Genomic DNA, 21,773 nt, shown 5'->3' with positions numbered 1-21,773 from the left:
TCTGTGCCTAAATTAGGGCAAGACCCAGGACAGACTCCTGTCCTTGCCTCTGTCCCGTTCCCAGTTTGCCCAGACAGGAACAGCACAGCAGCAGTGTGACACAGGGACAGGAGGAGCTCCCCAGGCCAAGACCAGCCACAACACACACAGCCCAGCCCTCCAAACAGGGATTCCAGCAGCTCTGTGCAAAGGCAGCTCAAAACAAACCAGGAAACATCCAAGTGACACAAAGATTGCCATCTGAGTGGGGCACAGAGCTGGCCACAGGCAGCAAGGCACAAGTAGTATCACCTCACCTCGTGTAGTCCATGATGGTGTGCAGACGATGTGCTATGGTTAATACAGTACTTTCTTCAAACTGAGACTTTATAGTTGACTGTATGAGCTTATCTGTTTCAAGGTCCACAGCAGCCGTGGCTTCATCCAGAACCAGGATTTTGGATTTCCTGAGCAGAGCCCGTGCCAGGCACACCAGCTGCCGCTGCCCCACGCTGCACACGTGGGATGGGAAGTGGGGAGAAAATCACAACGAGGTCAGAACCTTTATTAGCATTCATTTTGAAACCTGGCAATTCCTTGTTCCAAAGATAAGGTGGGTCTTACTATTGCCCTGCAGAGTATCTAACAACATCCCTCTTAAATGAGTCCTGCCAGTGTAGTAAGAGAATACAAGTGGTTTCAGCATAACTGCATCAGGCTGATTCACTGACTCAGTGCAGTGCTGAGGACTGGATTTTAAATGGTTTCTACAAACTGAACATACAAAACCCCGATAAGGTGCAAACAGCAAGTGAACAACTTCCTTACAACAACTGCTGCTGCTGAAATGCTTTCCAAGGCTGCCCAAGCTGGCCAACCTCCCAGCATTCAAAGTGTTTCTTACATGATTTGAAATTCCCAAACCCAAGAGCTGAATAAAACCCAGTGGTTGATTGCCTGGTCGTGCATGAAGATTCTCCAGCTGCCTCCCCAGAGTCTCACACGGGGCTGGGGCATTAGACCTTGCACAAGCACTCTCACAGTTCAGCTCAGCACACACTTTCTCTGACCCACCTGAGGTTCTCCCCACCCTCAGCACACTCATGGTTCAGTTTATCAGGAAGGGACGACACAAAGTTCTTGAGGTGAGCCAATTCCAAAGACCTCCAAATGTCTTCATCAGAGTGTTGGTCGAAAGGATCCAGGTTCATACGAAGAGAGCCAGAAAACAAAACTGGATCCTGGTCGTGGAGAGAGGCAATTGGCAATGCACACAGAACACGTGCTCCAGAAATATTTTAGATAACAAAGGGAAACATAATGTACAGATGCAGCTGCAAGCAAGCTAATGCACTGAATTTAGGAGTGAGGGCTTCTTTTTTTCTTAATAAAAAGTTCTTCTCCCTCACTCTTACTCCTTACTCTTCATGGGGGCCTGACCTCTTCCCTTGGCAGATTCTTGCAGTCCAGACCTTGCCATTAGTCAGTAACTCGTGAATTCAGAAGAAAACCCCCAACAAAACAAACCAAAGCACCCAAATCCCACCAAACTTTCTTTTTACTGGACCTCTAGGCTAAAAAAGAGGCCCTCCCTGCTCAACCTTCTGTCAGCAGGGACTACCAGGTCAACTTTCCACTTCTTAGGGAATTAACCATCTGTTAATATTTCCAAACTCTGCAGCTGCAGTATGAATGAAATTACTCTCTTTTTTTTTTTTCCCTCAGACAGAAGGAAATACTACTTTGGAAACACTGATGCAAAGCAATCAAAAGGAGAAAGCAAAGTGCCCCCCCAATTTCCAAAAGAGGTGTTGCAGAGAACCTTTTACAGTGAGCTCACTTGTTTTTGCCAGTGTGCTGCAACGTTAATCCAAAACATCACATTTTATAGTCTTACTTTGAATCAGAACAGGCAACAAAGGCTACACAGTAAGAACAAAAACACTTGCAGCTAAACCCAGTGCTCATAAACCTGAATTTCCAAACGTTTAGGACTCTCAAACCCACAGCTGCTGGCCTAGACTGGGATGGCTGTGTGCAGGTTTCTGTGCAAGAGCAGCCCTGAGAGCACACCCTGTGCCCAGTTCACAAAGCTGGGATCAGCCTGAGCTTTCTGCAGTATGTGAGTGATCAGCTCCTGAATGCAGAGGCCAAGGTTTTGCTTCCACAACACGGCTCAGCCACAGCCAAGTTCCTACTTGTTACCTGGCACAGGTAAATTGAAACCAGCCTGGGGAAAAAAGCTTGGTTCCAGTCCATGAAAGAGCAAACTGAAGTGAGTGAACTTCATAGCACAGATCAGAGGAGGAATAACAATTTTCTCCTCAGCACTTTAGGGAAAGAGCACTGGAGTGCAAAGAGAGTGCAAAGAGCAAAGGAATTGTGGGAGTGCCAGGATTTTGCACCTACCTGAGGGATGATGGTGATCTTGAACCGCAAGTCATGGAGTCCAATCTTTGCAATATTAACCCCATCAATAATAATTTCACCTTCAGCTGCTTCATTAATCCGAAATAAACCCAAAGTAAGTGAGGATTTCCCAGCTCCTGTTCTTCCAACTATTCCAATCTGTTGGGAAGAAACACATGAACAACTCACTCTGGGAAAGAGCTAAAGCATTTCCAAGCATTTCTGCCTGGAACTGAGACACTGTCATACTTCTGTGGTTATCCACACACCAAAAGCATTCAGCTTCACACTGTTTTATTTCCTAGCTAGACTGAAGTCTCAATCAATACTTTTCAAATATAGAAGATTGATACTTTGATTGGCTGATACATCTCTTGCCATCTGCCCATTCTAACCACCTGAGGTAGCATTCTGCCTGTATTTGCAGGTAGAAAGTGTGCACTCAGGAGAAAACAAATACCCAGCTGCTACCACAAATAAGGAAGCTGGACAGCAGATCTGTCATAGATCTGTCAGAGCTACCTTTTAAGCTGCTGTGCAAGATCACACTATTAAGAGACATCAGAATCTACACAGGACTGGGGTGGGACATGTGAGTGCACGGGCAAGGAAGCAGGAGGAGAAACACATAGATGAGGTTGGCCAGATCCAGATCATCTGCTCTCAATTCCCATTTTTTCCTGCAGTTTGTCTTGCAGCTTCTGCTCACTAGATGAGGTGTCTACTACAGGTTCCCTCTACTACAGGTTATTTTCCTGAGATTATAATTAAGTTAATCTCTCTGCAACCTACTCGTTGCTTATGGCAAACAAATGAGCAAAACTCCCTGGGAAGGGGAGACAAGACAGGATAAAGCTCACCTCCCAAAGAAACCAGGCCAAATGATACTTGGCAGCCCCACAGAGCAGTGCCTCTCTATCCATGAAGCAGAACACACCTTGCAAAGGCTGAGAGCCCACAACACCTGCAGTTACAACAGGCCTGAGCCACACGAGTTCTTCTAGTTCTGAACAACCCCAGACAGGTAACAGTACAGGGTTAAAGCTCCCTGCTGCTCATGCCTGCAGCCCTGTCAGCTCAAGCCTGCCCTGTGAATCCAGCCCTTACCTTTTCCCCCCCACTGATGGTGACATTGATGTTTTTCAGAACCAGGTCCAAGTCCTCGCGGTAGCGCAAACCGAACCCTCGGAACTCCACCTTCCCCTCCTCGGGCCAGCTGCTGCCTGGGGCCGTCTGCTCAATGCTCCACTCAGCCTGAAAGAGCCACACAAACACCTCGGATCAGCTCCTGCTGCAGCCAACACGGGCTCAGGGCACTCACGTTACAGTCAGGAAAAATCCTTCTTAGGGGATAACTTGCTAAAGGAATTGTGAGGAGAAGAGGAGAGAGAGTTGTTTCAGGACAGGTGAACTGGTGAGTAGCCAAGGGCTTGGCTCTCTCACGTCCCACTTGCTGGATGAACCTTCCTGGGGCAGCCACACGTGCAGCTAGGAGCAATAGAGCTGAGACTGTGTGCTGAAATAATAATAAACTGGTAAAAAGCTGCTGCCTCAGCCTCCCACAGAGGTGAGAAAGGAAAGAACACAACCCACTGCATTCACTGCCACTGCCAAATAAGAAGACTTTTACATGTATGAACATTGGTCTGCTACTAGAACTGAAGAAAAAATTCTATGAAGGATCTTCATAATGTTTGGCTGCAAAAATAGTGACCCAGGTCAGGTTCACGTGACAGCAAGGCAAAGGGGAGACACAGGGAACTCTGTAACCATAAAGGGAACAACTCCATAGTAAATGAGTTACATGATTTGAATCAAAACAAAAAAAAGTAAAATCTTTTTTCACCCCATACCGAGTGCAAAAAGAGAAATAAATAAAACCACTGTGTTTAAAGTCTTAGGAAGCCAAAACATTTGTGCTGCCCTACTGCTCAGCCTTGAACCTAAGAGCCCATTTCCTAAATAGCACTGTGTAAATACCAGTGGATAGACCACAAAAGCACCAACTGAAGTTCCCAGTCCCTGGCAGGCCGTCCAAGCCCTGAGCTCTGTCCCAGCCCTGAGCTCTGCCCCAGGCCCACCCTCCAACCCATTCAGTGGGCAGCTGAGACCCCAGAGCAGGGCACTGGCTTCCCCGAGTGTGGTGGACAACCCCATGTACCTCCTTCTCCATGTCAGCATATTCCTGGACTCTTTCAACAGCAACAATGTTGGTTTCCAGGTCGGATGACATGCGAACCAGCCAGTTCAAATATGCTGTAATCTGCAAGGAGGAAAGAAGTCAGAGAGCAGTTTACACTAAATAGAATACCTACAATAAATGAAAAACGTGGAACAACTAAAACATTGCAATTTCATGGAATGCATAAACACAGGCAAGATCTTGGCTGATCAGTGCTGGACAGGAGGAAAGCCCAAATGCCTTGAAGGTGCCTTGGCCACATCCCCTCACACATGGGAAAGCACAGAAGGAACTTCCCAGCATCTTCGCGGATACTATTTGTAATTTCTGTTCTCTATGTCCTTTGTATTAGTTTCCCATCCAAAGACACACCAAGGTTCTAACTCGGATGCAGTCTAAGCATTCAGGGCTCAGCTGTGTCTGGGAAAGGCAGAATCACCTGCAGGGCGTAGGACACCGAGAGGCCGACCAGCCCCGCGCTGAGCTCGGTGCGCGCGATCACCGCAAACAGGGCTGCAAACAGCACAATGCAGTTCCCCACGAACTCCAGACGGATGGCCAGCCACCTGCAGGGCACAACAACACCCACAGAGATCAGGGAAGTGGACAGCAAATGGTCTGTTACTTGTTGTGTTTCTCCGGGGAATGGTTTCTCCCCCAGGACCTCTGTAACCATGTAGTTTTACCCTTCCTTCCTTTCTTGACCCAACTGAGATCCAGCCATCCCCCTGGGCAGGAGCCTTGATAAGGGCCTGTTCTTCCTCTTTCTTGCTCTTTCCCTCCTTCTGGACCTCCCTTGCCCTCTGGGCCTCCTGCCCTCGTTTCCCCTCCTGGAATAAACATCTTGGATCAACCCTGGGGTAAGAGCCTCTTTTGGATCTTTGCCCTATTCCTGAAATATTCCCCCAAAGCCTCCCAAGAAACTGAGGCAGCCCCGGGGGGCTGCGGGGGATTCGTTTCAGTTACTCATCTTTTTTTGGTAAGATTAATAATACGGCCAGTGTGTCCTGCCTGTGACACAGGCTCTGCAAGATCTGTGAGGTTCTGCTTCAGCAGCACGTGAACCTAGAGGCACCAAAAATTACTGAGTCTTTCAGGTGCAAAAATTCCTGTCTTAACTACAACTGCTTTCTGAACATAGGGATCAATAAATCTAAACTTCAAAAAGAATATAACCCAGAAGCAAGGCAGGAACTCTCGGAAAGGTGAGAGATTCAGAAGTGATTTTAATGTCATCCCAGAAGTTTGAACAAAACATTCTGGAACAGATTTATCCACAGAGGCTCCCCTGCCCTGGACAAGAGCTGTGACTGCTAAGGAGCACAGCCAGCAGATCCTCCCCAGGTAACTGCCCCACCGGTACCTGTTTGCAACAATGCTCGGGTAATAAGCTTTCTGATTCTCATCCACCTTCACGTCGTTCTGCTTGATGAAGCGTTTCTGCTCCTCGAAGGCTCGGATGACACTGACCCCCAGCAGGGTCTCGTTGAAGTGGGAGTACACGGGAGAACGGCTGACAGACTCCAGGCGCTTGAGCTGCCGCGAAGTGGCCACATAAAACCTCTGCAGATCAGAGGGTGAGAATTGCGGTCACACCCACACTGCGTCTGCAGGGCAACCATCAAACAGCCCCCTGCCACCCGGGCTCTTAGTGACACAGATTACACACCTTCTCCAGCACTTCCAGGCCTAAAGCACCATTATGTACACTCTGCTGCCTTTAAACAACTGCCAATCAATCCATCTCACGCCAAAGCCATTTTCTCCTCTTCTTTTTATCACCAAGTTTAGTTCAACAGTACAAAACACACCTATGACCACTTTAAGGTTCAGTAATGGAGCCAAAAGGATTCAGAAGCTCAAGAGCCAAAGTCAAACCCCAGCTGCTTCTCTTTGATCTGTGCTGGCTCTGCAAGTTTCTAGGAATAAAGCCAGAGTGAAGCAAGCACACTCTGCCCACACAGGACAGGAGTGAAAGGCTGCCATGCACTCTCTTGCTCAGCAGACAATATTCTGATGAAACAGGCACATGAGCAATACACAAACACCCCTCTAAAGGCCACTCTCACGTTTGGAAAGAAGTCTTGGAGAAGCCTATGTTTCCCATATTTGGGCTCTGAGCAATGAGCTGTGCAGAATTTACCACAAAACCTAATGGCGTTTTTATAAAGTAGGCATTAAAGGATTAGCTTCTGCACAGAAGTCATTTTACACTTGACAAAGGAAGGAAATGCTGTGCTGCTGTCAGATTGCTGCACAGTCAGTCAAGCATGACTCAAATCCAACACATGAAAATCCTTCCTTGTGCAGGTTTAGAACTGTCTTAAACAACAGAGGCTGTGACTGCTGCTCCTGGTTCCCCCAGGCAACACCCTTTACCTGCACGAAAAAGTAGAGCAGCCCCAGGGGTGGAATGATGACAGCAGCTATGGATGTGGCCAGCAGGATGATGATACAAGCCCCAATCACATTGAACGTGGAGCCCATGAACATCTTGATGATGGGGGGAATGGCAGAGTCGATGGTGTCTATCTCCTTGGCAAAACGGTTCACCAGGTTCCCGCTGGGAGTGCGCTCAAAGAAGCTCATGGGAGACCTGAGCACGTTGTGCAGCAGGTTCAGGTGCAGGTGTCGTGAGGCCAGGATCCCTCCTACTGACACAACCATGGAGTAGCCAAACACAGCAACACCTAGGAAAGGAGGCTCGTTGTTAACTGCTGCCACCTCTCAGATAAAACATTTCCCTCCTTTTGTCATCATTTAGCATTAGCTTTGTCTCTATGTTTCTTGTCTCTATCAGCTTGTCTCTTGTTTCAAAACCAGCAACTCCCCTTTGTCCAACATCTATTTAAAGTCAGTATCCTCCCATCAGGCCATGAAAACACAGCAGTATCATAATCCTGGGAACTAGGGTTCACTTCAGGTAGACTCAGCAAATATGTCAAGTAGTTTAAAAAAAAAAAATAAAACCAGTGAAAACATCACATTCCTTTTATTGCCTCTCCGTTAGAAAAATTTGTGTAACATTTGAACACATTCCCTGAGCAAAAAATCACTGAATTTGCACTTGGCATTTGTTTCTTAATGTGGGATTTTCATGGCAGTTCTGAAGTGGGGTACTTGGAGTGTTTGGTTTCATGGCAAACAAACCCCAAACCACAAAGAGGACACAAAACAAAATATCACTGATACCACAGCCACAAGCAGCCAGAGCAAAGGCCAGCCAGGGGCTGCAGGGAGGCAGCAAAGCCTGTGACAAACTGCCCCTGCACAGCAGCCAGCACAGTCTGCTGACAGGCCAAGGAAACACTTCTGACATCAGACATTTTGTCACGATTCCGGCTCATCAGCCAGCAAAACACTTGTCAACTTTGAGAAATGTCACTCACAAATGAAAGGAAAAACACGTTTTGGAACTGAATAATTGAATAGGTTGGTTTGCTTGCTTTTTTTTTAACTCAAGTTTTTCATTTTTCTGTGAAAACCCACACTCAAATCCTTAGCAAAATGTTGCTGCAGGCACCAAGAGCATCAGAAACACTGAATCAGCAAATCATAAACTACACAAGACCAAGCAAACCTTGAGAAATTCCCAGTGCTGCATACACTCCCAGTCTGAAGGTTGTGTTCTGCTGTGTCCCATTGATAACAGGATCATCTGTCCATAAACTCAGCCAGTAGTTGGAAGACAAGGCAGCCACATGATTACAGATAAAGAGGAAAATGGCCAGGAAAGACATACAGAGTCCAATTGCTTTCATGTACTCCCAGTACACTGACGCCTTTACCTGAAGACAGAAGACAAAAAGAAATACTCATTTTGCAGCTAAGTTTCAAAACCAGCAACTCCCCCTTTGTCCAACATCTATTTCAAGTCAGTATCCTCCCATCAGGCCACGAAAACACAGCAGCTGCACTCCAGAGAGCCACTGCTTGGGAACACATGCTGCACAGCATTCTGTGGAGACATGCCAAACCCAACATTCCCCCAGGGCAGGCACACATCATCCTGCCATGGTCATCCAAGGGAAGGGAGGAGCAGGGAGGGAGCTGCCTGAAGTAACACAGAACATCAGTAGCAGAGCCAAGCACTTCACTGAGGAGCTCCAGTTTCTGACCCTCTGTAGCACAAGATTATAAAGCCTTTGAACCAACCCTTGCTCCACATGGTTTATCCTATGATCTATCTTTAACCAACAACAAGCAATCCAAGCCTGGATTCGAGCAACACTGCTAGGAGCTGTAACTGCCACTTTCCCAGGAATCTCAGTCTCAGGTTTCTCAAAAAGCCCCGGGTATCCTGGGATTAGATACTTATGTCTACAGTGGAAACTTGGCTTAAATTCATCTGAGTTAACTGCACCTCCTTCCACTGAAGGGCAGTTTTCATTGGGTCACCTAATTTGTCACCACCTCTCTCCAAGAAAGAGCTGCAAGGTTTTCATTTCTCCTTGAACACTTTGATGTGGTCAGGCCCATCATGTCACACAGGAGTTTAGTGTTGACATTCTTCCCACAGGCAAACACGGGGCACAGGTTCAGGAGCAGAGGGCACGGCAACACTTTCACCAAGAATTACACAAGCAGCAGTTCAAGAATTCACTCAGCCCATTCTCACACCAGTTACATGGGCTTCAGAAGTTATTTTCTTCTGAAACAGGTTTTTCCAAAGTTAAAAGAGGGCAAAGGAAGTGGGAACTGGAGACCTTACCCTCCCAGTCTTTGCTGTGTCAGCCTCCATCATTTTCCAGGAATTCTTTTCAGCAAGTGGCTTCTGCAGCTCTGCTGTGCTGCTCTGCTGCTGTGGCTTCCCAGTGTCTCTGCTGTACGTTGAAGAGTTACTGAGTTGCCTGTTTGAAGACATTCATTTTTTAATCTTAGCTTGAGACAGGAGAAGTGCTACCTCACACCAGGCTTTGCCAGTCCACGGCTCCAAGTCAGTGGTTCACACTCCCAGGGAGATGTCCTCACCTGCCATCGTGGGCCCAAAGGCTCCCTCCTCCCCTCAGGGCACTCTCCAAACCCTCCCTGACTGCATTTTCAGGTCCCAAGCACCCATGGTCAGGCAAGGAAGAGTCACCAGATAAAGAATCTCGGCTGCACAATCACACTCCAGAAAGAAAATGCTTTGTGACCATCAAGACCAGCCTTTCCAAACGCCATCATCATCATCACCACTCTGCTGGAGTGCAGAAAGGGCACCCACACTCCCCTCAAAACAGGCCACTGAACTCCCAGGCACTTATTAGCCTCCAGAAATACAGTGTCTCTAGAGCACCCCGAGAGTAAGGCACAGACTAGGAGATGGTTTTGGAAAGGTATGATCAGAGTGCTTGTAAATGGAACAGCAGCTGCACTGGGTCAGGCTGAAGGCGCACTTGAAAACATCACATTCCTTTTATTGCTTCTCCATTACAAAAATTTGTGTAACACTTCATCCCATCTGACAGCAGGAAAATGCACAAGCCTTAGGAGCACACACAAAAGCTGGGCCAGCCAGTAAAACACTCTCCCTTTTGTGCAAGCCAAACCCACAATATCTTGCTACTACACAAGAGTTTCTTCACGTGGAAAGAACATCATGAGAGCTGTGTGAGTGCAGAGGTGAATGTGCAGCAGTTAACCATCAAATTACTGTTTATCCACCTCTGAGTGATTGGATTGGAAGAACGAAGGGCAAGAGCAAAAAAGAGAACACACACCTATGCATCAGCTTTCCAGGGGCTTCATTTGCAAGGACTCCATTTTCTACAGGCTTGCTTTCCTTTGCAGATGGACTATTTATATCTGAGAGGGTGAAAAAGCAAACACGAAAATGGTTAGGCAAAGAGACACGAGCATTTCATTTCAATCCTAACTGCCAGTTGCAGTCGTAATGTGCAAACAAAGCAGGGAGAACAAGTATTTACAGATAATAACAGAAAATTGCCCAGGTGAACCCATCAGTTCAGTTCAACTCCCAACAGGGTCAACTGCCAAGACAGGGACCATTTCTTTTTCTAGCAAAGGCAGGTCAGTAATAATGTCATACAATTATGAGGATGTATTTTATGTTCAAGCATGCAATACCAAGTCACAAACCCAGCACTCCAGCCACTCCTTTTCAAACCAGAGCTTATACATAGTTAGTTATAAATTATTTTTATTTTAAAATGCAATCAGAAGACATTCTGTAAGTGATGGAGGAGAGCTGTAAGAACAGCAGGCATGTGCTAGGAACTCTGTGTTTTCCTGCAAAGTTAAGCAAGAAGAAATGTGCAAAATCCTGGTGGTTTAGGCAACTGCAGGAATCAGGTAATTTTAAGCAAGATCTTTCCATGAATTATCCCACAACATCTTGTACCAAGATGTAGCACACATGGAAAAAGTGTCTAAAACACTTCAGAAAACCTGTCACCTTGAAATATTAACCTTTTCTGAGCAATTTAATTCAGTGTAATACAGTGCCATAAGTAAAGCTTCTAGGTTCAGGTATGTGAATTTTCCTTATAAAAACCAAGTGTCTGACTCCTAAAAAGTTAACTGTCAGTACATGAAATTCTATTTTTATGTATGGAAGTTAATTCAGAATTTGCAACAAAGAGTTTTGCATTTTTGAAGGACCTATGCATAGTTAATGCAAAAGTATCAACCTGAATATACTCAAAAGATACTCTGGAAAATTGTTATCAATCTACAGTCTGACATTTTCATGCTTTTATAGGAAAGCAAAATATATGCATAAAACAGATCAGCAAGACATTAAGTGTGGGCTACTTTCCCTTCTGTGTCTGCAAACTGAGCAATGGTTTATTGCTCTAAAAACCCAAAAATAAAATGTTCAGCGTGGTCTTAAAAAGACAAAAAACAGAACATGTGAAAAGTTCAATTATTTAGTTGTTATTTATGTGAATAAGACCAAACCAAGATGGGACTGCTGGTTATTTTAAGACTTGACAGCATTTGTTTTGAAATGTTCCCATAAGGAAAACCAGCATTCCAGCAACATAGTGCTTCAGAACATTGCTGAAGAAAACAAAACCACAAATAAACAATCCTCCCCTAAAAGCTCAAATTTGATTTCATGTTGTAGGAAACAAAGATTTCTTGCTTATACTGCATTTAGCTCTGAGAACAAAAAAATGCTCAAGACTGCCATAGTAAATCTGACATTTGCACTTAGGGTAAAAGCCCACTGATGAGAGTTCTGCTGAAAAAAGTACCCAGAAATTAGAAAAGGGAACAGCTTTGAGTACTGAACACACATTTGAGAACAAAAGGGACCTCAGGGCTCAGTGCTGGATGACACTTCTCTTGGTACACTCACTACATTTCTAGGTGCAGGGTGTCTCCTATAAAGTTAATTTAAAGTTTCCTCAAGGCAGCCTCTGAGATACAGAACTGCTGCTGGATTACCTACAAGCCACTACACACCAACTGCTGCAGCTCACACAATTAAGGACATGCAAATCATGCAAATACCTTCTACTGCACAGATAAATTCTTCTAATAATGACTCAGTCTCCTGTAAATAAACTGCAGCTACTCATATTACTCCAAGGCAAGCACTAACACAAAGGCACATGGCAAACAGTTACCTGTTTCCAGAGCTTGAATCGTTCCTTCTAATGAAGGATCTGACTCTAAAAGCATATATAATTAACTTTTTTCCAGAACACACTCCACCATTTTCAATCTTTACAACCTCACATCCAAGGAGAATAACCTAACCCACAAAAGCCAAGGCAGAATCAGATCTGCTGAAAAGGAGCTATTTTTAATCCCGAGGCACAGACACAGTGTTCCCAGCCAGAGAGAGGCAGGAGACTGAGGATGGGGAGGGCAGCAGTACAGCACAGGTAACCCTCAGGAATCCCAAAGGAAAGGAAAGCTGGGAGGCAACAGAGCTGCAGCCAGACCTCAGGGGCTGGCTGGAGGAGAGGCTTTCCACCCCTGCAGCAGCAGCAGATGGATTTCAGCCAGAAAGCACCAATGCTGGGTTCCCAGGCTGCCAACAGGAGCTGCAGACAGAAGGGAGCCTCCCCTGGAAAGTGGGTGTGCAGAAACCCTCCAGCCAAGACCAGTGTGCTCATCCAAGAGCCTGTCATTCCCATGAAGGGTGACCTTTTACACATCCAATAAACATCAGTATTATCCCTATGAATCAGACAAACAATGCCTCTACTTGTCACTTTTTACCACTGGCAGAAGGTCATTTGACTAGAACTGAGGAAAAACTTTGCTGCCAATAGGCCAAACCCTGTGATAGAGCAAATCCCCTCCAGATCACCAGGGTGGTACTGAACTTAGAACTGCCTCTTCTTAGAAAACTGCAGAGAACCGTGACAAAAAGCACTGGCTCACTTTCCAAAAGAAAATTCAGTAATTAAATGGAAAAATAAAGTCATTTAGTTTAATGAAAAGGATTTCAAAACCTAGTCTTCCACATTTCCTCCCAAACTCGTGTCACCAACTTCACCCCAGCCAGCACAGGGCAGGGCACCCCTTACACTTCTCAAAAGGAGTGTCAGGAAATCAACACAGGCAACCCAGGCTGGAGGCAAAGACTGTTCCCCTATTAAAATCTAATACTGCACCTGTCTGTAGACACAATAAAAAAAAATCTGAAGTGTATTCCTGTAGCAGTGCAGCTGTACAGCTGTTTTGTAAAGCAGAAGCAGGAGTCAAGGACAGCAGCTAGAACATTGAGCTGCTTCCTCCTCCTCCCCATCCCCAAAGGAATTAGTTGCACAGAGAAGACACATCTTCACAGAGACAGGAAGGGTGTATAAACCCCAGCTGGCCTTTGTGCAGTCTCACTACCATCTGAATTTTGCAATGAGAGGAAATTTTACTACAGATCTGTTACGCCTTTTCCTAATTTTAAGGAAGAATGTGTGTTAAGCCTCACAACCTTCAACACCCTCAAGAAATAAGCAACTCCATCTATATAGGCAATCACAAGAAATAGTAATTTCTTTTAACTTTGCTACCAGCACTACTGTTTTTCCTGTAACAGGACTCCCTTATTAACATGACAGACATCCAGGGAGGTGATCTGTGAGCTTACCACTGCTCTCCATGGTCTGTTCAGTACTGGCATACGTACGAAGAAACTCAGCAAAAGCCCCATCCTGCTCCAGCAGCTCCTGGTAAGAGCCCATCTCCGAGATTTCTCCATCAGCCATCACCAGGATTGTATCCATCTGAGGCAGATAGTTGATTGCATGGGTTACCAAAACCCGAGTCTAAAAGGCAAAAGAATAAAAAAGGGTTTCTGTCAGCTAAGATCAGTGAATACCACGGCTGAGCTACTGCTCTTCACTGCTTGAATCCTGTGTGTAAGAGAACAGTAATGAGGGACAGGAATGCAGCATTTTTAAGAGAACATTGTCTTGATTTTTTCCATCAAATAATTTTGAATTACAGAAACCAAAGCACCTTTCACTACAAAAATGTCAGTGCTTCACAAAAGTCCTCTAAAAATTGCACAATGTCCTTTCATTTTTCAGATGTTAGAAACAGAAATCTAAATATGCAACTTGACAAACTTGGAATCATTTGAACTCAGCCAAGAAAAAGGATTCTCTAGAGACACCACAACATACTTTATTTTTCAGGATCCCTTTTGGTCCAATAACTCTTTCAAAAATATGTTTCCCAACATGAGCATCAACAGCTGACAAAGGATCATCAAGTAAATAGACATCTGCATTGCAGTAAACTGCCCGGGCAAGACTGACTCGCTGCTTCTGTCCTCCAGACAAATTCACACCCTGGGGAGACAACAAAATGAGATCCTTTATTTCCAGCTGAAATAAGATGTCTTGCTACAGTTTATGAAAGACACAAGGCATGGGTGGTTTGTTTAAATTAGAGGAATTTCAACATTGCATGAAACAGATCGCCACAGAAAACTTCAGTACCACAATAGCACAATCAGTCAGTCAAAATCCTTTTTGCAAGGAAGTTTATCTCTTCTGTTCTGTCTGTGGAGGGCCAGCCAAAAAGAAAATGCTTGCTAGTCCTGTAAGGCAATCAACCCTGACTGGCCTATGTAACTCTGTACATTCAGAGGCTACTTTTCTTCTCAGCTGCATTTCTGCAGTGCTGCCTCTGATTTAAGAAACAAACTCTGTTCACACTGTCCCATGTGACTGCCCTGCTGACCAAGGAGGAAGATAAAGCTGCACCTTTCCTGCACGTGGGGCTGTCACTTCTGGGGCCAGCTGGGACCCACAGACCCCTGCACCCACCAGAGCACACATCCCAGAGCTCTGTAATTCTCTGAGCAGGAGCTCAGAGAGCCCCCAGGAGCCACAGGGACACACACAGACACACACAGAGCCCCCAGGAGCCACAGGGACACACACAGAGACACACAGAGCCCCCAGGGGCCATAGGGACACACACAGACACACACAGAGCCCCCAGGAGCCACAGGGACACACACAGAGACACACAGAGCCCCCAGGAGCCACAGGGACACACACAGAGACACACAGAGAGCCCCCAGGAGCCACAGGGACACACACAGAGCCCCCAGGAGCCACAGGGACACACACAGAGCCCCCAGGAGCCACAGGGACACACACAGAGACACACACAGAGCCCCCAGGAGCCACAGGGACACACACAGAGCCCCCAGGGGCCACAGGGACACACACAGAGCCCCCAGGGGCCACAGGGACACACACAGAGACACACAGAGCCCCCATGGGCCACAGGGACACACACAAAAATACACACAGAGCCCCCAGGAGCCACAGGGACACACAGAGACACACACACAGAGCCCCCAGGAGCCACAGGGACACACACAGAGCCCCCAGGAGCCACAGGGACACACAGAGACACACACAGAGACACACACAGAGCCCCCAGGAGCCACACACACACACAGAAATACACACAGAGCCCCCAGGGGCCACAGGGACACACACAGAGCCCCCAGGGGCCACACACACACACAGAGACACACACAGAGCCCCCAGGGGCCACAGGGACACACAGAGACACACACAGAGCCCCCAGCAGCCATACACACACATCCCCTGCAGCTCCTGGTACAGGGACAGTGGGTCCTGCTTCCACAGCACACTCGCTTTGGTTAACCAAGGGTCAGATTTGTTTTTGTGGACTGTGATTCAGATTCTCTGGCCGGGTTGGAGGGGTGTTTGCTTGTTTTTAATGAAACAGAAGTGTTCAGAAGATTTGTCTCTTCCCGTTTCTGTATATTTTTTGCTCTGTAACTGTGGCAACTTAGAAACAATTAAAAACTGTCACTACAAGATGAGTTTATATCTCTAACTAAGGACAGGTTTCCTCCCGTATGAGGCTAAAAGAGAAGGAAAACACCCTGCTCATATCTGCCTCTTATTCCACAGGATCTCTGCTCTGAATGTTTTAAACTCAATACAACTTCGAGATAAAGTGAAGTAAGAGTTCCACAGCCTTCACTACAAGCAGGAGCACTGTTCTGGTGGAGTGGGTATTGAAATACCTTTTCTCCTATTTCTGTTTTGTCTCCTGAAGGCAGAATCTCTATGTCAGGCAGCAGGGCACAGGCCTCAATCACACGCTTGTACCTGCCCTCACTCATCTCCCTTCCAAAGATAATGTTATCTTCCAGAGTTGCATTTTGGACCCAGGCTTGCTGAGGAACGTAGGCTACAGAGCCCTGCAAGAAAAATAAAGTTCAGTATTTAGACTGAGAGTCTGCACAGAGAGTCAAGGCACAGCAGGGCTTTGTGAGGCAGGCAGTGGTAATCACCTCACAAAATACCTACAGTCATTTCCAAAGTAGTTCTTGGGCCCCCACCTCCTCCAAAATGTTATTTTTATAATCCTCTCTACAAGTGAGTGTAACAAAGTGCACTGGTGGAAAATAAAGGGCTTCAAACAAAATACGATTACCATAAATCTGGAGGAAACATTTGTTTAGAGAACGTTTGCACAATTACTGCATGTCAAAAGTCATTACTTCTTTCATATAATTATAAATTATGTTCTGCACAAAAGAGCTTAATCTGCAATGCAAGTGTTTAACAAATGCACCCCTGCCAAGAGATTTCTGCAGAAAGCAGAGGAAGTGGTTTTCATATAAAAGTCACTTCAAAGGAGGAGACTGAGATAATGGTGCAGTATTTTGCTTTGAGTATCAGTTCTGCCTTCTCTTTCTGCACTAATAATTAGCGATTCAAATCTCAACTAGTTTATTTTTCCACAACAATTTTGAAGGTGGCCAATCCAACAGACTTTTAAAAGCTCCAGATTTGTTTTGCTCTTGAAGCAATTTTCTTTCCAAGCCATTTTTTCTCTGTCAGCCCCGTGCAGCTGTGATGTCTAAAAAGAAAGCCCAAACTGGAAGAGCAGCTTTTCCCACGTTCAGGTATCTGGGTGCACCCTCTCTCCCTGTAATTCTCTGGTGTCTGAGGAGGCAGAACCCAGCATTGCTCCTCCACAGAGAATATGTAACAGGTCTCCCTATCTCACACCCAGCTGCCAACAAGACCAGTGCTAACACTCATCTCTGAGTGCTCCATCGTTTCATTGGGATAAATCTGACAGCAGCAGGTTGGGATGCTGCTGGATCAAGGCTCAACAGGCAGTTACACAGGCTAAGGCATACACATGGTTTGCCAGGCAAGCAGCCTAAAAAGTGCACCCCTTTGAGAGGCTCTTCCCTCCTCACACCACTTGGTGAGGAGACCAAGTGACTCCAGAATGCCTCTGGGAATACCCACAAACAGCTGAACCATTCTGCAGACGTGTCACACCTTGACAACCACGTAGCCTTCCTTTTTGTCCATCTCCCCCAGCAACGCAGACAGCAGTGAAGACTTTCCACAGCCAACTTGGCCAACAACAGCCACCAAGGAGCCTTCAGGAACAGTGAAATTAATGCTGAAATAAAGTGCACATAATTCAGCCTTGCTTGCTGGCACACCCCAGCAGTTAAACAAGTTAAACAGTCAATTGAACTGCCCATCTAAAAGCAGGTGCCATGTGAACACCCACTGCAAACACTGACTCAGCACTGAGGCTGTAACTGCCTGAAAATCCAGACCTCTCATGCAGGAAACACCTCGTTCTGCTCACACTTGGAGCATAGAACATAATCTTAATATGCACTTAGTAATGTGTTTTTATAGAATATCTTTATATATATTACAATAGATGTGTTGTATATAATATATTTTAAAAAGCACTGTGACCCAATCTTGCCAAGATTTCTCTCAAGTGTTCTATGAACACAAATATAAATACAGCATTTTTGTCCCACAGAATTTGCCAGTTAAGGCCCAAGAAAAAGCCCCCAGAGTTAAGGAAGGGAACAGGGCACAGGGAAGACACAGCCTGTAGCTGCATCACTGTTTGTTTTCTGCAGCCCAGGCTCAAGGAGAGCAGAGAACAGTGGGAGTCAGGCTGTGGAGTGGAGCAGAGCTGACTGTGAGGGGCTGCATCCCCTAGATGGAGCTCATCCCATCTGCAGCACAGAGACAAGCCTGGAATCCCTGGCAGCTCTCTCTTCCCTGATCCCTACAGCTCCTGCTGCCTCCCTCTGTGCATTCCCTAATGCAATAAACTGTAAAACCCTCTAGTTCATAAAGATCTGATTTAAATATATATAGAACTGATGTTATTTATTCTTCTTCTTTGTGGCAACAAACTCTTTTCCATATGTACTTTATAATTCCAATTCAGATCATTTATGATGCAGCAAGATTATGCAGTGGAATAAAGGGCATCACTCTTTACCTGTTCAGCAAAGGAGGATCAGTTTTGGCCCAGCTAAACGTTGCATTCTTCACAACAATGCATCCTTCAGCTGCAAAGAGAAAACTCATATTTATAAAGTACCAATGCAAGCAGCTGAATTGTGTGCTCACAATCCAAAGTCAATCCAAACACACGTGGGCAGAGGTATAGAGCTACTTTTTCAGTAGAACAACAACCCACTGCTTACCAAAAACTTGTGCTCTGCTTTTACTGAATTTAGCAAGACAGCAGAGGTCCCAAGGTTACCCTTACTCAGGAACCAGGAGGTACATCAATGTCAGCTACACAGAGATACCAACTAATTCAGCTGCATCTCCAGCACTGCAAAATCAGTTGTGGAGAGGAAAGAAACTATCTGAGAAGGAAGAAAACCTTTACATGTTTTTAATTTTACAAACTCCCTTCTCTGTTGTCTGGCTCAAATTTACGAGCAAAATCCACCAAAAACGCAGTACATTTGTTTCAGAAAGCCAAAGAAACCACCCAAAAGCTGCACACACTGATTTGCAACAGGCAAAGAGACTCACCCTCTTTGATGGGACCCCTGACTATGCTGTCTGGGTCTAACTCTTCGTGAGACAGGAACACCCTGAGGCGCTTCAAGGAGACACTGGCCTGCATGGGAAAAGGATGCAAATCTGTTTATACTCTGCTCAGTACATTTTAGTGCTCACTGTTTCGTGCCACATACACTTTGTATCGTTATTATGCACTCCTAATCCCTCCTTAAATCCACTGCATAGTGGCCAAGCTTTCCCTTCCCAACCCACAGGAGATGTGGGTGATGTAAGGAACACCTATCCACCACAACTGGGACTATTCCCCACACAGGAACTGCAAGGTCCCCTCCAGAGGTGGCCACATGTCCCCAGTGGTCATTCTCTCAGCAGGGAGATGTCATCTGCCCACCCCAGGGCCTCCTCCTGCACAAAAACCATCTGTTTATGACTCAAGTCTTACTTCCACTATGTTGCTGATGACCATAGGAAGCATGTTCAGTGGGAACCTGAGGATGTTGAATAATGCCAGAGAAACAAAGGCCTTCTGAGCATCCAAGACGTGGGTCTCGTCTATCAGGACATACACAGAAAACGTGGACAGGGCAACCTGAAACCAAGAAAAAAGGCTACAGTGAGGGGCACGTCCTAAAGCCACCAAGTCTGACTGCTGGAATCAGAAGACTATAAACCAAAGAAAGGGGAATGCTCTGATTACTTTCTGTTCCTGGCAGCCTTTTTTGCAGAACAAACATATGATTAAAATCTGATGCTGTAAAAAGAAGTTGATGGCATGTGCTCACTTTCCTCACACAGCAAAGGTGAAACCACAAACGTCCCAGGCTATTTGTGGTCACATGGCAGGAGAAGGGAAGTACAGAAATGATCACTGGTATTTTTTCCTGATCTCTTTCAGTTTTAAGACACTCCTCAAAGTATCAGATATTGGATCAGTAACAAATATTGACAGAGAAGTTAGAAGCACCCCAATACTATCCTGTGTTATACTTTGTAGAGACTGCCACAACCCTGAGTTTCCAAACACAGCCCACTTTAGGAAGGACAAGAAACCTGAAACGTTATTGCATTGCAAAGATGAACCCTTTCCTGTTGTGAACTGTTTCAGTTTCATACTGAACAAGAGAATTACACTGAGCCATTGTTAGAATGAATCATAAGCTATAAAAATAATTCCAACAATCCATATACTTGTTTTTTCAAATGTGTAGAATAAATTAGAGTAAAATCAAGCAAACCAAGTAAAAGCAGATGTTTGCTTTCCCAACTATTCCCTTCATACTGTTGTCTTCTGTGATAATGCCCTCACACCTCAGTATATCACAAGATCCAGCAGCAGCTTTTTCCCCACAGACTGCCACTTTAAATAAAAATCAAGGTAGATAAACCTCTGGCATCCTCCCCTTCTAAAAGACTTGAAATAATGAGCTCTCCACCTAAGGAAGAGTCTCCTGTAAGCACAATATCCACTGAAGACATCAGTATTCCTGTTAAAAATGTGACTGCTCTGAAGACTGTGTTGTTCCTGGTGCAGCAGCTGACTCAGCTGTGCCTTGTACAGCAGCTTGTTTGCACAGCCTTTAGTTTGGACAACCACATCCCATGGAGAAAGCCCTCCCATGGAGATCTAAAACAAGACAGGGTCCAAAGAATAACCCCAGAAGCAGCATGTCTGCACTCTTGTGTCACCAGCCATTAGTGTGACAGACACCCTTATCAGCACACAAAGCAGCAGGGGAGCTACAGCAAAACCACTGCTTCCCTGACACTAAAAACCCTGCCCTTGGAAACGGAAAGGAATAGAGGAAATAAAAGTTCTGAACGTCAGAAGAGCTTGCAAGTAGGCACTTGGAATAATTTTTTCATCAAAACATACAAAAAAAAAAAAACCCAAAAATTCAAGAAACAATATACTGAAGAGCAGCCTTGCACTTTGGGTTGTGCCCCCGTGGGGCCAGTGCCATCCATCCCCTGTGTGTGCTGGAACAGCTGCACATTACACCAATCTGTCTGCTCAGGCTCCACACAGCAGCATTAGGGAGTCCACCTGCAGAGTTGTATTTAGAAATTTCATTTAATAATGTATTTATATTAAGGCAATCTCAGACTTCTTTTAGAAAAGCATTCACTTTAGAATGCAGCTGGTGCTCCCTTCCCAGGGCACTGCTTCTCTGCCTTTCATCATGCCCCAAGCATAATGTAAACACTAAAAATGTTTGCAGGGAAGGAATCTGAGACTGGAAAGTACACTTAAACACCTTCAACTGGAACAGCACATATTTTATCCTAATGTAGTCATGGCTTTTAATTGTTTCTGCAGACAAGAGCAATGGCCCCTTGCTCTAATAGGGTCTGAAGCAATTTTGATGTGATCTCACTCTTCTCTCCCTTGTATTAGTTGAAATGTAAGCTAACCACAAACACAGGAGGGATGTTTCACATACCAGGGATTTTTATTTTTTTAAGTAAGAATCTGAAGCCATCTCAGGCTACACAATGGTATTGCCCCTTCCATATTGTTCATAGACAGATGCTGGGAGAATCCCAGCCAGAGACACTCCTGGAGCACAACCATCCCATTCACTCAGGGACTCTGATGTAAGGACATGCTGCTCTCAAACAGGTTGAAATAAGGGATTTTTTTTAGTCTCCTAAACCCGACCACACATTTCATCTTAGATTCCTCAAGTGCTCTAATAAAAATAGGAGGGGATGCAGAGGAGGTTTTTATTTTCCATTACTTTGGCCATTGACTTCCAGAATACATCCAACTTGGATGTTACTGAGTTTCAGAGAAAACAGTGTCTTTCCACAGAGAAGTGGACCCCAAGTGTTCAAGGACCCACCATTCTGGAGGGAATTTTGGCTCAACTCATTAAAACACAAAACCAAAAGAAGTCCTCAAGTGGTGCCTTGGAAAGCACAAC

At 45.5% G+C, this 21,773-nt stretch overlaps 1 protein-coding gene across 3 annotated transcripts in view; it reads right to left on the bottom strand.

Annotated features, from left to right (window-relative positions):
- Nucleotides 1-21,773, bottom strand: part of ABCC1 (ATP binding cassette subfamily C member 1 (ABCC1 blood group)) — a 45,891-nt gene that overhangs the window by 2,357 nt on the left and 21,761 nt on the right. For 2 of the 3 annotated variants that reach the window (XM_066330320.1, XM_066330321.1), the window contains 18 exons: nt 19,292-19,438; nt 18,859-18,946; nt 18,311-18,380; nt 17,329-17,455; nt 16,053-16,229; nt 14,158-14,325; nt 13,620-13,797; nt 10,273-10,357; nt 9,282-9,420; nt 8,151-8,358; nt 6,950-7,260; nt 5,934-6,133; nt 5,010-5,136; nt 4,550-4,651; nt 3,496-3,642; nt 2,389-2,547; nt 1,054-1,220; nt 297-491 (listed from right to left, as the gene is read on the bottom strand). In XM_066330320.1, the coding sequence (XP_066186417.1) occupies nt 297-491; nt 1,054-1,220; nt 2,389-2,547; nt 3,496-3,642; nt 4,550-4,651; nt 5,010-5,136; nt 5,934-6,133; nt 6,950-7,260; nt 8,151-8,358; nt 9,282-9,420; nt 10,273-10,357; nt 13,620-13,797; nt 14,158-14,325; nt 16,053-16,229; nt 17,329-17,455; nt 18,311-18,380; nt 18,859-18,946; nt 19,292-19,438 (2,795 nt within the window). Of the gene's footprint in view, nt 1-296; nt 492-1,053; nt 1,221-2,388; nt 2,548-3,495; nt 3,643-4,549; nt 4,652-5,009; nt 5,137-5,933; nt 6,134-6,949; nt 7,261-8,150; nt 8,359-9,281; nt 9,421-10,272; nt 10,358-12,147; nt 12,193-13,619; nt 13,798-14,157; nt 14,326-16,052; nt 16,230-17,328; nt 17,456-18,310; nt 18,381-18,858; nt 18,947-19,291; nt 19,439-21,773 lie in introns of all 3 variants that reach the window. The other variant, XM_066330322.1, reaches the window with a different exon arrangement.

Source organism: Sylvia atricapilla, chromosome 15 (assembly GCF_009819655.1).
Source record: "Sylvia atricapilla isolate bSylAtr1 chromosome 15, bSylAtr1.pri, whole genome shotgun sequence".
NCBI classification, from domain to species: domain Eukaryota; kingdom Metazoa; phylum Chordata; class Aves; order Passeriformes; family Sylviidae; genus Sylvia; species Sylvia atricapilla.
The sequence above is the reverse complement of the archived record's forward strand: the minus strand, read 5'-3'. Positions and strand labels throughout refer to the sequence as shown.